At 36.9% G+C, this 14264-nt stretch overlaps 1 protein-coding gene across 1 annotated transcript in view; it reads left to right on the top strand.

Moving 5' to 3' along the window:
- The first annotated feature begins 3039 nt into the window (after positions 1-3039).
- The window catches only part of DNAJC27 (DnaJ heat shock protein family (Hsp40) member C27), a 37513-nt gene continuing 26288 nt past the window's right edge, over positions 3040-14264 (top strand). Inside the window, exons 1-2 of the mRNA XM_040224512.1 lie at positions 3040-3306; positions 11189-11271. Of these exons, the coding sequence (XP_040080446.1) occupies positions 3220-3306; positions 11189-11271 (170 nt within the window). The 5' untranslated portion in view covers positions 3040-3219. The remainder of the gene's footprint in view (positions 3307-11188; positions 11272-14264) is intronic.

Raw genomic sequence — 14264 nt, forward strand, 5'->3', positions numbered from 1 at the left:
TAAACTGAAAGAAAAATGCATTTTTATTTCATTCTTAAATAACCACAGTTATTTACTAATGGGATTTATGCAGCTATTGTGCACTGCACAACTTCTCAAATCCTGGAATCAGTTTGGGTAAGACCACCCTCATTTCCTGTTCTCGTTGATTTTTGCACTGTACTTTTTATCACAAACACTGAAAAAAACCCAGCTTCCCAAGTATATGACATTTCTAAGAAATATGGCGCCATCTAATGTTAAAGCTGTGCATAACCTCAAGTGAGCACTTTTGCTTGCCTTGAAAGTTCAGAACGTATTAATAAAATATCACACAGATACCCTCTATGAATTCACCGTGGTGCTGTGGGGCACCCAGTGCACAGTTTGGGAAGCACAGGATTAGATGATAGTTTTGTATTAATGTTACGTTTCCTCCAGTTGATAAATATGCTGTTGCTATGTAAGAGAACGTCCTTGTTATTTAGGAAATGCACATCAAAGTGTTTATGAATAAAGAAAGACATCTGCAAACTACTGTCAAATGATTTAGACAAATTGTGTGTATATTTGTGCATACATAGTGAGCACAACTGATATAGGAAATGAGCAAAATATTAACAAGGAATCTGGATAAAGGGTTTACAAGATTTTTTTCCCCACTACTACTCTTGAAATTCTTTCAAAATAAAGATTTCTAAAAGATGCAATACAATACTATATTTCAGGGTGTATATACATATATAGTAAAACAATATTTAAATGCCTGGAAATTAGAAGCGCCAATTCAAATAGTTGTAATGTTTTGTAGTGTGGGAAGAGGGATGTACATTTGGGGAAGAGTGCATACAATATCGCAGATGTTTTATTTCCTAAGGTAAGTGGTGGACACTACACAGATATACATTAATCATTCATATTTTTAAGTATGTCTGACATACTTCATAGTTTATTTTAAAGAATAAATACATAGAATCTGGACTTCCCTGGTGGTCCAGTGGATAAGAATCTGCCTGCCAATACAGGGGACACTGGCTAGATACTTGGTCCAGAAGACTCCACATGCTGAAGGGCAACTAAGCCTGTGTGCCACAACTACTGAGCCCATGCGCTAGGGTCCTTGAACTGTAACTGCTGAGCCTGTGTGCCACATTTACTGAAGCTGGAGTGCCTGGAGCCTGTGCTCTGCAACAAGGGAGGCCACTGCAACGAGAGGCCCGCACATCTAGAGACTAGCCCCTGCTCTCCACAACTAGAGAGAGCCTCCACACAGCAATGAAGACCCAGTGCAAACAAAAATAAAAGTTAATTAATTTAAAAAATGTAGAATCTTTCATAACAGATAAAACATAAAAAATATGACTAAACGAAAGCATACCACTGTTGTTTATTGGAGATTACCATATACTTCATGGGCAGCCCTGACTGCCACTACACACCCATGTCATGCCAACATTAAGGATTAACAGGGCTGACTCCGGAGCTCACATTTCTAATCCCCATACTATATCTTCCAGCTCCATACACAGTTAACATACTTCTCTTTGCTCTTTTTATCTTAGACTGCAAAAGAAAGCTAACTTTCTTGCTTTTCGTTTTAAACTAATTTAACACAACTAGTAAACAATATGGCTATACATATTCAAACCTTGAAAACATCAATATGAAAAAATGATAATAAATTTTCATCTTTAGCACATTTCACTGCTCTCATGCTCAACAATATTATACCTAATGTCTTTAATAGTTGAAGATTTGACATTTTGCAATTATACTTCCACAATATCAGTTCTATTACAGGGTCAGTATGGCAGAAACCAACACAACATTGTAAAGCAATTTTCCTCCAATAAAAAAAATAAATTAAAAAAGAGGAAATAAAAGAAACAGATGTTTATTGATTTATCAAATAATACTGAGAGATCAGCATGAAAATGGAAAATATTCATGGAGGTCTGGAAAAATCAGTATAAATCCAATTCTTTTCAGCTTTAAACTATCAAAATTCTAATCAGGACTTATATTTCATAATTGCAAGGAATTTTAGAAACTTCACCGAACTAAGTTACATTACTTGTTTACTATGGAAACAATCCAAAATAAGCTTTTTTTTCTTAATAAGCATTTGTTTCAAAATTAAATTTTAACATTAAAATGCTTGAAAAATCTAACTTAAAATAAAAAACTTCGAGCCTTTAGTCACTATCTTCCTGTAATGTATTTAAAACGTTTATAGCTATGTGAGAACAGAAGCAATGCTACCTTCCCCCTCATAATTTAGTGGGAAATTGGCAGCCATTCTTTTTCAGGGCACTAAACAAACGTTTGTCAAGTTCTATTCATCTTCTGTAGCTAAATATATTGACCCCAAAAAGAGACAGTTGCTCAAACTGTTTTCTATTCTAGAAGATGCTTTCCGTCTCATCGCTTGGAATGAGAAAAGTGGTTATCTCAGAATTATTTTCTTGTTATATTTTCAGCTAAAGGTGAGAACAAGATGGGGGTAAATGTGGATGAGTAGCAGGGTAACGAGATAAACTGAGCTCACAGCTACAATCACACACACCTTGACAGAAGTGAAAGTGTAAAAAAGGTCTAATCTGAACGTTCCACCTGCAGGCTAGAAGTACATAATAGGGACCCCAAGGGAAACATAATATTGGAAGAGGGGGTCAGTGGATGCGCCCATGGGTACTGAAGACTCCACAAAAAGTACACCAAAACGGACCGTGGTCTACTTGGCATATCCGCACCGATGGACCTTGAACTAATCCGTAATTTCAGCTACTTCCAGCCTGAAAATCTGCCTTGAACAGTCAATAAATTTCTACCACTCGGCTGCGAACCTAACAAATTTCTAGGTCCTGAACCCCACCCTGGCCACAAGGTCGCATGCTCCATGAAGCGTAAAACTCAGCCACCTCCCGCGAGGCCGCCTTCCTGCCTAGGGACGCTGCCGGGCCAGATCGCGCGACCCTAGGGAGCAGCCTCATCTCTGGGGCCTGGTGATGACGTCACGCGGCCCCTTGCTAGCATCGCGAGACTCTCTTCTCCCTCCCCCAGTTCCCTACCCCCCCAACCGCCAGCGCCCGCTGCCAGGCAGCGGCGGGGATGGCGAGCCGCGGAGCCGGGGCGGTGACGAGAGCAACGGTCCCGCCATTGGACGAGGAAGCCTGAGGGACGGGCCAGTGTGGTGAACAAGCAGAGACCGAGGCTGCTGGCCCCGAGAGAGCGAGGGCCATGGAGGCCAGCATGCCGAAGCGGAAGGAGCCTGGCAAGTCCCTGCGCATCAAAGTCATCTCCATGGGCAACGCCGAAGTGGGAAAAGTGAGTACCGCGCTGGGAGGGGCGGGCCCACAGCGCGGCGGAGCGACGTGCCGATTGGCTGGGAGGGCGGCCACTCAACAGCCTGGTCGCCCGGCCTCCTCCCCGCCCCTGAGCAGGCCTGGGTCTCCGGAGGGATACGGCTCCACGAGGAAAAACTCTCCTGACCTTTTTGACCTTTGGGTTGCCCCCCTCCGACACCTAAGAAGGTGTCTCGAGTGGCCTCTAACCGTTGACCACATCCCAAAGAGAGAGGAGGCCTAGGTCCTCATGTCAGATCGTCTGCTTGGATAACATATCTGCGTTCTGGGTGACCCGTACAGGACTTTGAGGTGGAGAATAAAAGTTTAGTTACCCCAGCAGACCTTGGGAGCTGATAACTTACTGGGCTGTGTGTGAGGATGGGGATTTGTAAAATTTGCTCTGTAGATGTGGAACCCAGAATCTACATTTCATTTGTAAGAGAGCGTAACTGATGCTGAAGTGTTTCACAGGGAGGTGCAGTGGATGTCAAGGAACTTGCACTGTTTTGTTTTGTGTTTATCTCTGACAGTGTCACGACATGCATTATCGCAAAGAAGTCTTAGATCCACTGTCTTTTCCTATGGTGCTTCTACTGGCTATCAGCTCTAAACTCTCCCGTAGTATTGGGGGTAGGGAGGGCAAGAGGTGAACGGAGGTCTTTATCCCCACGTGAATTCTAAGACCGCCTCTTCTTCATCCAAATAGTCTCTTCTTCAGGATGAGTGGAAGCTGTTAGTTAAGAACCTTCCAAGGTCATCAAATCAGTGACTGAGACAGAATTAGAACCTGGGTCTTCACACTCCCATTGCAGTGTTCTTTCCATCATTGTTTAGTCGCCAAGACTTTTGCGACCCCATGGACTGTAGCCCGCCAGGCTCCTCTGTCCTTGGGATTTCCAAGGCAAGCATACTAGACTGAGTATTTCCCTCAATTTCCCTTTCCAAGGGATCTTCCTAACCCAGGGATCGAACCCGCATCTCCTGCATTGCCGGCAGATACTTTTACCACTGAGCAACCGGGAAGCCCCCCTTTCCAATCATTATTTGCGGTCAAAATCAATTCCTAGTAGGATCTACATGCCCAGAGAGCTGTTAATGGGAGTGTTTATGCCAAAGACCTGCACGTAGTTGATGCTCAGTAAATGTTTATTAGTGTCTTTTCTTTCCATTTAGTATTATTTTGTATTGTTTATAGATCTGTGTATTTGTATGTAGTAACATAGCTGAAAGTCGATGATTACTGAATGTAAACTATGTGCCAGGCATTGAAAAGAAAAGAAAGACCTCTAGAAGGTCATATACTAAATACTAAACTGGCTAAGTGAGCATGCTCACTTTTAAAATTTTGCCATGCTTAATGATTCAACTTTAGAAATAGCTTAAAATGTCCAGTGTCAACCATGTTCGTGTAATACAGTTCTAGATTTATTAACCAGTGCAGTTAGGGAGAAAGAAATAATGTACGAAATGCTGAAAAGGAGAAAGCAGAATTGCCATTATATGTTGATGATATGATTGTTTATCTGAAAATCCAAAGAGAATTAACTGAAAACCTATTAGAAACAATAAGACAAAATTAATATATAAAAACTTACAGCTTTACTGTATCAGAATTATAATTTTTGGACTATATAATTGAAAAACTGTTTTAATTTACAATAATGACCAAAATAAAGTGCCTAGGCTTAAACTTCAGAAGATGTAAGTAGGTCCTAGGACCTATTATAAAGAAACATTTCTATAGAGACATGCAGTTACTTAGATAAGTGGAAAGGTATGTGTTCTCTTAATTAGGATCACTCAATATTTTGGAGATATCAGTTCTTTAAAATAATCTACAAATGTCACTCAATTATAGTTAAAACATCAGTAGTTTTTTTCTTCAGAACATAATAAAAGGTACTAAAAATCCTTATGAAAAATTAAATGTGAGACTAACCAAGAAAATTGAGGAGAAGAAATGAGAGGAAACTAACACTACCAGATATTAAAATATATTTTAAAGTTACTAAGCTTTTCCTATTGATACTGGAAAGTAAATACAGAGACATTAGTGAAACAGACTGGAGTCCAGAAATAAACCAAATGTATAAGGAAATTCAGTTTACAACAAAAACAGTTAAACTGGGAAAGTAGGGGCATTTACTAATACTTTTGTTACAACTATTTACTGTTTGGTCGTAGAGTGGCTTCCTTCTGAATGCCTTTCTCAAAAATAATTTTTTTATAGATGAAATATTTAAGTGTAATTAAAAAATGTTTGCCTTAGTTATAAAAGTAAAACATACTCATTTTAAAGAATTTAGAAAATGTAGGAAGATATACAGATAAATAATTTTAGGTTAAAAAGACATGTCCTAGAATATAACCCTTGGCTCAAAGGACAAATCAAAGCAAATGACAAAATAACTAGAAACCAATAAAGGAGAGAATCCATGCCAAAATCTTCAGGGCAAATTGAAAGCAATCCTGAAAGGAAAATGAACTATCTAACTCATTTCTAAAAAGGAGACATTAAAAACTAAAAGAATTTAGTAGTTGTACAACTTTGTGAATATGCTTGGAACCACTGAATTGTACACCTTAAAAGTATGAACATCATGGTATGGTATGACTGAATTTTCAAAAATAAAGGAACTTAAACTTAAGACAGAAGAAAAAGGGCACCAAATATGAGAGAAAGAATTCCCTGGAAAGATTAATGAAAAAGAAAAATGCCTAAAATTTATTTTAAGAAAAATAGAGAAAGCAAAAAATTACAAGATTAGTACTGAAAATCACATTCTGGATGAAATTAAAAGAAAGATTAAAGAATACTGCATATATTCAGTTCTGTGGGAACATATTTCAAAATACAGAGAAAATGGAGAATTTCTTAGCAAAATATAAATTACCAAAATCGACTCAAAAGGAAGTAGAACACCCAAGTGACGGTTCATACAAAAATTTGGAAAAAGCAGTTAAAAGATTTACTATCCAAAAAGGTATCAGGATCAGATGGCTTCATGAAAAGTTTTATTTAAGCTTTAAATAACATATAATTTCAGTTACTTAAGTTATTCCAAGGCAAAGAAAAAGATGAACAGCACTCCAGTTTATTTATATAAAGTCATGGTGACTTAAATAGCAAAACTTTATATAATCTCAATAAAGAAAAGTATATATATTATTTTCATGTATGCATACAAATCATAATTCCTAAATATCCATGAATAGAATTCAGCAGCATATCAAAAGTTTCACTATTAGCAAGTAGGGGTTATTCCCGGAATGCAAACTTGGTTCAACATTAAGAAGTTAATCATCATAGTTTGTTTATATTCTAAACCCTTTTTCTGTTAGGCGATGTGTCTTTCTTAACCAGTTTTTCTGGTTTGAGGATGTTAGAGTTATTAACTTTTTGCCAGCTGTATGAGTTACAAATATTTGCCCCAGTTATGTTCTTTTAATACTTGGTGTTTTGCCATACAATTGCTTTTATTATTATTTGTATATACTCAATTATGCCCATCTTTTTAAAAATTGAAATATAGTTGATGTACAGTATTATGTTAGCTCCAGGTATGTTACACAGTGATTTGACATTTACATACATTATGAAATGATCATCACAAGTCTAGCAATCAGCTGTCCTTATATGAAGTTATGCAATAATATTATTGACTATATTCTTCATGCTGTATAATACATTCTAGTGGCTTACTTCTTTTATAACTGGAGGTTTGTACCTCTTATTCCTGTTTACCTATTTCACTTCCCCATCCCCTACCCATTCTGGCAACCACCCATTTGTTCTCTGTATCTATGAGTCTGTTTCTGTTTTGTTTGTTAAGTTCCACATATAAGTGAGATCATATGGCATTTGTCTTTCTTTGACTTATTTCGCTTAGCATAATACCCTCTAAATTTCATTCATGTTTTCACAAATGATAAGGTTTCATTTTTAAAATGAAAAAAATAAAATTTTAAAATTTATTTTAAAAATAACAGTAATAGTCCATTATGTGCGTATATATAAAATATATATTTATACCGTATCTTCTTTATCCATTCATCTATGGATGAACACTTAGGTTGCTTCCATATCTTAGCTATTGTAAATAATGCTGCAGTGAACATTAGAGTTCATATATCCTTTTGAATTGGCATTTTTGTTTGCTTCAGGTAAGTACCCAGAAGTGAAATTGCTGGATCATATGATTGTCCTATATTTATTTTTTTGCCAAACCTTCATACAGTGTGTTCCATTGTGACTGCACCAGTTTACAGTCCCACCAGTGTTGCACAAGGATCCCTTTTCTCCACATCCTAACACTTGTTATTAATTGTCTTTGTGATGACAGCCATTCTTACTAGTGTAAGGTGGTATCTCATTGTAGTTTTAATTTGCATTTCCCTTATGATTAGTAGTGTGTTTTTATGTATGGTGTGAGAAAGTAGTTCAGTTGATTCTTTTACATTTCGCTGTCTAGTTTTCCCAACACCACTTATTAAAAGTGGTGTGTTTTCCCATTATATATTATTGCTTCGTTGTCATTGATTGACCTTCTAACTGTAGGTTTGTGTCTCGGTTGTCTATTCTGTTCCATTGATCTGTGTGTCTGTTTTTCTGTCGATATCCTACTGTTCTGATTACTGCCATTTTGTACTATAGCTTGAAATCAGAGGGTATACCTCCAGCTTTGTTCTTTTTCAAGATGCTTTGACTGTGCTTTTCTGTTTGTTTTTTTTTTTAACGGTTTCTCGGTTTTCTGTCTTGGTTGAAAAGGTTTTCAGATGTTCTACATATATTGTGTATTTTCTTCTGAAATCTTTATTGTTTTATTCTGAAATACTTAAATCACAAATTCACCCGTAATTATCACTTTTGTCACTTTAAAATTTTTCATGTATAATGGGATCTATTTCTGAGCTCTCTGTTCTTTTCTACTAATCTACTTGTCTATTCTTATGCCAATATAAGACCCTCTCAGTTGGTTTCAAACTATATTTTAATACCTGTCAATGCAAATTCTCACCTCTTTCTGCTGCCCTGTCCCTTTCTTGTTTTTTATATTTCAATTAGTTCTTCTCAGATAGCTGTCCTTTCATATGAATTTTAGGATAATTCTATCACCTGCCTCCTGAGAAATCTGTATGCAGTTCAAGAAGCAACCGAACTGGACATGGAACAACAAACTGGTTCCAAATTGGGAATGGAGTATGTCAAGGCTGTATATTGTCACCCTGTTTGTTTAATTTATAGGCAGAGTATATCATGCAAAATGTCGGGCTGGATGAAGCACAAGCTGGAATCAAGATTGCAGGGAGAAATATCAATAACCTCAGATATGCAGATGACACCACCCTAATGGCAGAAAGTGAAGAGGAACTAAAGAGCCTCTTGATGAAAGTGAAAGAGCTGGTTTAAAACTCACCATTCAAAAAGTAAGATCATGGCATCTGGTCCCATCATTTCATGCTAAATAGATGGGAAAACAATGGAAACAGTGACAGACTTTATTTTCTTGGGCTCCAAAATCTCTGCAGATGGTGACTGCAGCTGTGAAATTAAAAGACGCTTGCTCTTTGGAAGAAAAGCTATGACCAGCCTAGACAGCATGTTAAAAAGCAGAGACATTACTTTGCTGACAAAGGTCTGTCTAGTCAAAGCTATGGTTTTTCCAGTAGACACATATGGATGTGAGAGCTCGACCATAAAGAAAGCTGAGCACCAAAGAATTGATGCTTTTGAACTGTGGTGTTAAAAGCTCTTGAGAGTCCCTTGGACTGCAAGGAGAAAACCAGTCAATCCTGAAGGAAATCAGTCCTGAATATCCATTGGGAGGACTGATGAAGCTGAAGCTCTAATCCTTTAGCCACCTGATGCAAAGAACTGACTCATTGGAAAAGACCCTGATGCTGGTAAAGATTGAAGGTGGGAGAAGGGGACAACAGAGGATGAGTTGGTTGGATGGCATCACCAAGTCGATGGACAAGAGTTTAAGCAAGCTGTGGGAGCTGGTGATGGACAGTGAGGCCTGGTGTGCTGCAGTCCATGGTATCGCAAAGAGTTGGACACAGCTGAGCAACTGAACTGAAATTAGGGAGAAAAAAAGATTCAAACCTTAAGATTTTAATTGAAACTGCTTTTAAAAAGAAAAGTGCCTAAGAACCTACTTAAGAGGAATAGAGAATGCAAAAAACTCTCTCTATGTTATTTAACTTAGCTTGTAAGATCCTAAGGCCCAGAAACCCTGTTTCTTGGTTATTCATACTATTAATTAAATTTGTATCTCTTTAAATACTTAGGACTAGTGTTTAAATTGTCTACTGGAGTTAAAGGACTTGCACGTCCCTTAATCTCATGAATAATTTAGAAAAAGGCTGTATTTATTTTTCTAGGATATTGTGAGAGAAAATATTTGAAAAGTGCTTTCAAGCTATAAAGTGTTTTTTAAAGTGTAGCTTCTTAGCAGTAGTCATTCCAAAGAAGTTTTTCCTTCGGTTCCCAGTGAGCTTATTAAGTACTTTTTAAAGCAGCTGTCCTATTTAATTTAGATTGAGGTTCATCAGGAAAGTGAGCAGAATAAGCTTCATCACCAGTGTGTCAAGTAAATTATGTTTCATGAGTGCTAAGGATTGCTATTAATGTACAAGTCATTTTAAATCGCTTTTTCATTGGTACTGAGCTAATCGCTCAGATATGAATATACAAGATAAAAGGAGTAAAATACCGGTGCCTGCCTTCAGGTAGTTTACTGTCTAGCTGAAGAGATAAAATTATGTACAGGCAAAAGATAACAAGGCAGTGAATGATAACAAAACATTGTATATATATTTATATATACATCTATATACACATGTAGTTTATGTTGGAGGAGTTCAGATGTAGGCAAGATCTCTTATAACCAGAGTGCTTAGGGATAAGTAAGATTTGGAAAGAAGGGAGAAAGCTCATTCTAAATAGGAAGGAAAGTAATGACAAGAGTCAGGAAGTCAGGCCTGGAGTTTGACAGAAATGGAGGATTTATATTAGAAGAGTTTAGACAGAAGACAGATTAGGGTCAGATTATAGAGGGTCTTGAATAATGGACAGAGGAGTTTGGATGTTGAACTCTTGGCAGTGAGAAGCTGCTGAAGATTTTTAGTTAGAGAAGTGAAATAATGTTAGCAGTATGCAGTGTTGGTTGAAACTGAGAGGGAAAGGAGGCATAAAGACCAATAAAAAATTTCCTATAGTTGTACAGGAGTAGATAATGAAGACCTAAACTAAAGTGGTATCAATGGGAATTAGAACGAAGAGAAAGATCGAAGAAACAGTCAAAAGAAGATTTAGAAAAACAGAGTCAGATATGACTTTAATAATTTAATCCTCTGTAATTGGGAAAATGGTATTATTAACGGAAACAGATGTCAGCAGGATGAGCTGTTTGCTGTTTTTATGTATAAGATTAGTTCATATTTGGACACGTGGAATTTGTAGAATGGTTGGATATCTAAGTAGAAATTAGTCTAGTAGATATTTGGAGATGTGGATCTGGTCTGGGGAGGGAGGTCGAGATAGATATTTTGGTGTTATTATTAAAAGTATGTTGGTATTATTATTAAGTAGGAGAGGTCTTCGAAAGAAGAGAGAACAATGATTGAGCACTAAATTGAAAACATACCCATATTTGGTATTAAGGAAAGAATTTTAAAATAATTTTGCTTTAAAAACTTCACCTTTAGTACTTGTTTCAGTTATTTTATAATTTCGGCTTTTGAAAAAGCTTTGTCTCATAGGGGTAGATGAAGAAACCATAATGAAGAAATGTGCTTATTTTTTATGGATTCCCAGAGTGACTTTATTGAAAGCTTTTTTTTTTTTTTAACCTTTTTAGAGCTGTATTATAAAGCGATACTGTGAGAAGAGATTTGTGTCTAAATACCTTGCAACAATTGGAATTGACTATGGAGTCACAAAGTGAGTACATATATTGTTTCCTTGGGCTTGTAAATCACATAGAAATTCAGAACGCCTCTAAACTGATCTGTCTTGAAATAGAAATTATGAAGATAAGCTGGTACAGAGAGGAATGAGACCTTTACAGACAAGGTGATCATGTCATTTGTTCATCATGGAGCACGTTCTGTTCGCCAGGCCTTCTAAGTGGGATGTAGGGATTGGTGATGGGCAAATCAGCACAAAGCCTGACTGGCAGACGTGGCTTTTCAGGAAGCATGTGTCTCTATGTAAGCAGGTCCTGTTAGCAGGTGTGATTTTAGAGAATTTTGAAATATTTACTCCAAGAATTTTAAATATTATGTGAAAATTTTTCCATCAGAGAACTTCCTTTTAGTGACCTTTTTATAGCCTTTTGAAATCTAGCAAAAATGATCTGGGAAGCGTGAAATTAGGTATCAGTGGGGATTTATTTGAAGGTGGATTGAAGATGGGTTGAGCTTGGGGACACAGAGTCACATTAGGAGGGAAATACACCATGGAAGAGTAAAAGCTCATCTCCAGAGAGGGAAATTCAAGTGGTCAGTATTCTGACCCCAGCCTGCCCCTCCCTTCTCTCTCATTACATTCTTTTGCACACTTAACTCTCCATGCACACTGAATTCGTGCAATCATACTTTTCTTTCTCACTGCCATCCTTCATTCTATCTGCCTGAAATGTGCTTTCCCCTCATCTCTCCCCCTGTCAATCTCCTCAAGCTCTAAAGTATACATGTTCCCATGAGACGTTCTGAACATCCCCTTTATCGGTCAGGACTCATTTTAGTTGAAAATAACAGTTGTATTAAAATTCTGTGCTATTCATAGGTGTTAGCATAAATTATCTTGTCTTATTATTTGTATGTGTTTAATGTCTCCTGCTAGATTATGAGCTCCATGTCAAGAGGCTATTAGAATAAATAATCTCCAAGTGCCTGGTACAGTGCTAGTATACAGTCCATACTCAATAAATAATTATTGTTAGGTAAGATACAGCTAAAGAGGAAGTTTGCAACATTAGAGTATGAGGGCAACATTCAAGAAGGTAGACTACAATGGTGAGGGGTATCTATACTTCAGGGCACAGGATTTCAGTGATATGGTAGTATATCCTGTTTAAGGCAGTTTTGTTTTGAGTCCGTATTAGTAGCTAATTTATTTATCTAAGAAGCGAGAGTTACCATGTTATGCCATAGAGCTGTGGTTTATTCAATAGGCTATAGTCATCTCAATATCTGAGGAATATTGGTTCCAGGACCCCCTGTGAATACCAAAACCTGCCAATGTTCAAATCCTTTATATATAAGATAGTGTAGTACTTACTATACACATTCTCTCAATACTTTAAATCTTCTCTATATAACTATAATACATAATAGAATGTAAATACAGTGTTAATGCTATGTAAATAGTTGCCACTTTGCAGCAAATTCAAATTTTGCTTTTTGAAATTTTAAGGTTTTTTTTTTTTCCTGAATATTTTTGGTCCAAGTTCAGTTGAATCTGTGGATACAGAACTTGCAGATATGGAGTGTTGATTATGTTCTGTTTTTGGTTTAAATTTTTTTTTTCTCCTTTGGTGAGAAAGAGGATATGGTTGACAGAAACCTAACTCAAGTCAAAAAAAAAAGGAGAGAAAAAAAAGGCTATTGATCAATTCACATAATCCAATCATGGGGATATAGCTGGGTCTCAGAGATCCCTGGAACTAGGGAGGGATTTCACAATATGTCTCTCTCTACCTTTTGGCTCCCTCTCCACAGCTGCCAGTACTTCTCAGGCTTTCCAAAACTAATCTCAAATTTAAAAAGCCCAGGGAAAGTTTTGATTGTCCAGGTGGTGACAGGCGCCTTTCCTCAGCTCTGTTAGCTGTGGCCAGCAGAGTGGCATCAAAAAAGAAGATGGAAGAACCCATTTAAACCACAGATGGCAGGAGGAGGAGAGGTACTCTTTGAGCAGTCAAAACAATGGAAGCTCACTCCATCCTTCAAATCACAGTATGCTTAAGAACTACTTGCAGAGTCTGTAAAAATGAAGATTCCCAAGCCTCATCCAGTAAGATTCTGATTTACTGGGGCTGAGGTGGGGCACAGGACTCTATAATATAAACACTCTTCCTCTCATTCCATAATTATGATTCAGGTGGTCTTCAGGCCACAGTTTAGGAGAACACTGGCTTGAGGTAATGAATTACCATTTTTCTTAAGGTAATATCAACACTCTGTATCTGCAACACTCCGTTTCTGAAGTAAACTGCTCTGTTTTGAGTTCCAATTTGTAAACATAATTTATGTTACTTCCTGATTTTATAAACTTCAGTTCCATCCCTTGTCCGCTGCTATGTGACAGAACTTTCTAATAGGAGTTGTTATATAAGATCTTCCCCAGATGCTCTCAGACTCTTAAATATTTTGTTTGGTTTTGCTGTTCTCACATCCTTTTATGAATTCACAGTTGTTAAAATGAAAGCAAATGTGCATCTTAGAACTGATGAAATATAGCAGAGTATTTAGGACTGAAGAAATCACGATAAGATGAGTAGTGGTTAGTCTGATTTAAATATACAAGTAATATAAAACAACTGTAGGAATTATGGTTTCAGAATAGAAAGTACATGTTATAAACTTGGACAGGGAATTATAATCATAAACAAAGTAGGAGGTAATATAGAAACAATGAGAGTAGGTGCTATTTCCTTGTAGTCCGCAGAGGGAGTCCTACCAATGCTGTCTGAAGCATGTTACTTAAAAAACAGAACTGTAATCTGTTGATTTATTGTTAATAATCTCTATTCTTAACCTTAGAGGAATCTTTTAGGAAATGCTATTTCTATAATGAAGAACATTTATATTTAAAACTCAGTAATTCCCCCCAGTTTACTTCAGTTTCTTTTTCTTTCTTTTGTTAAATGCAGTGAAAATTAAAATTTTCTTTTATTTTAAATTAATATAATCCCAATTTTATAAAAAATATTG

The sequence above is a fragment of the Oryx dammah genome, unplaced genomic scaffold, assembly GCF_014754425.2.
Source record: "Oryx dammah isolate SB20612 unplaced genomic scaffold, SCBI_Odam_1.1 HiC_scaffold_25, whole genome shotgun sequence".
In the NCBI taxonomy this organism is placed as follows: Eukaryota; Metazoa; Chordata; class Mammalia; order Artiodactyla; family Bovidae; genus Oryx; species Oryx dammah.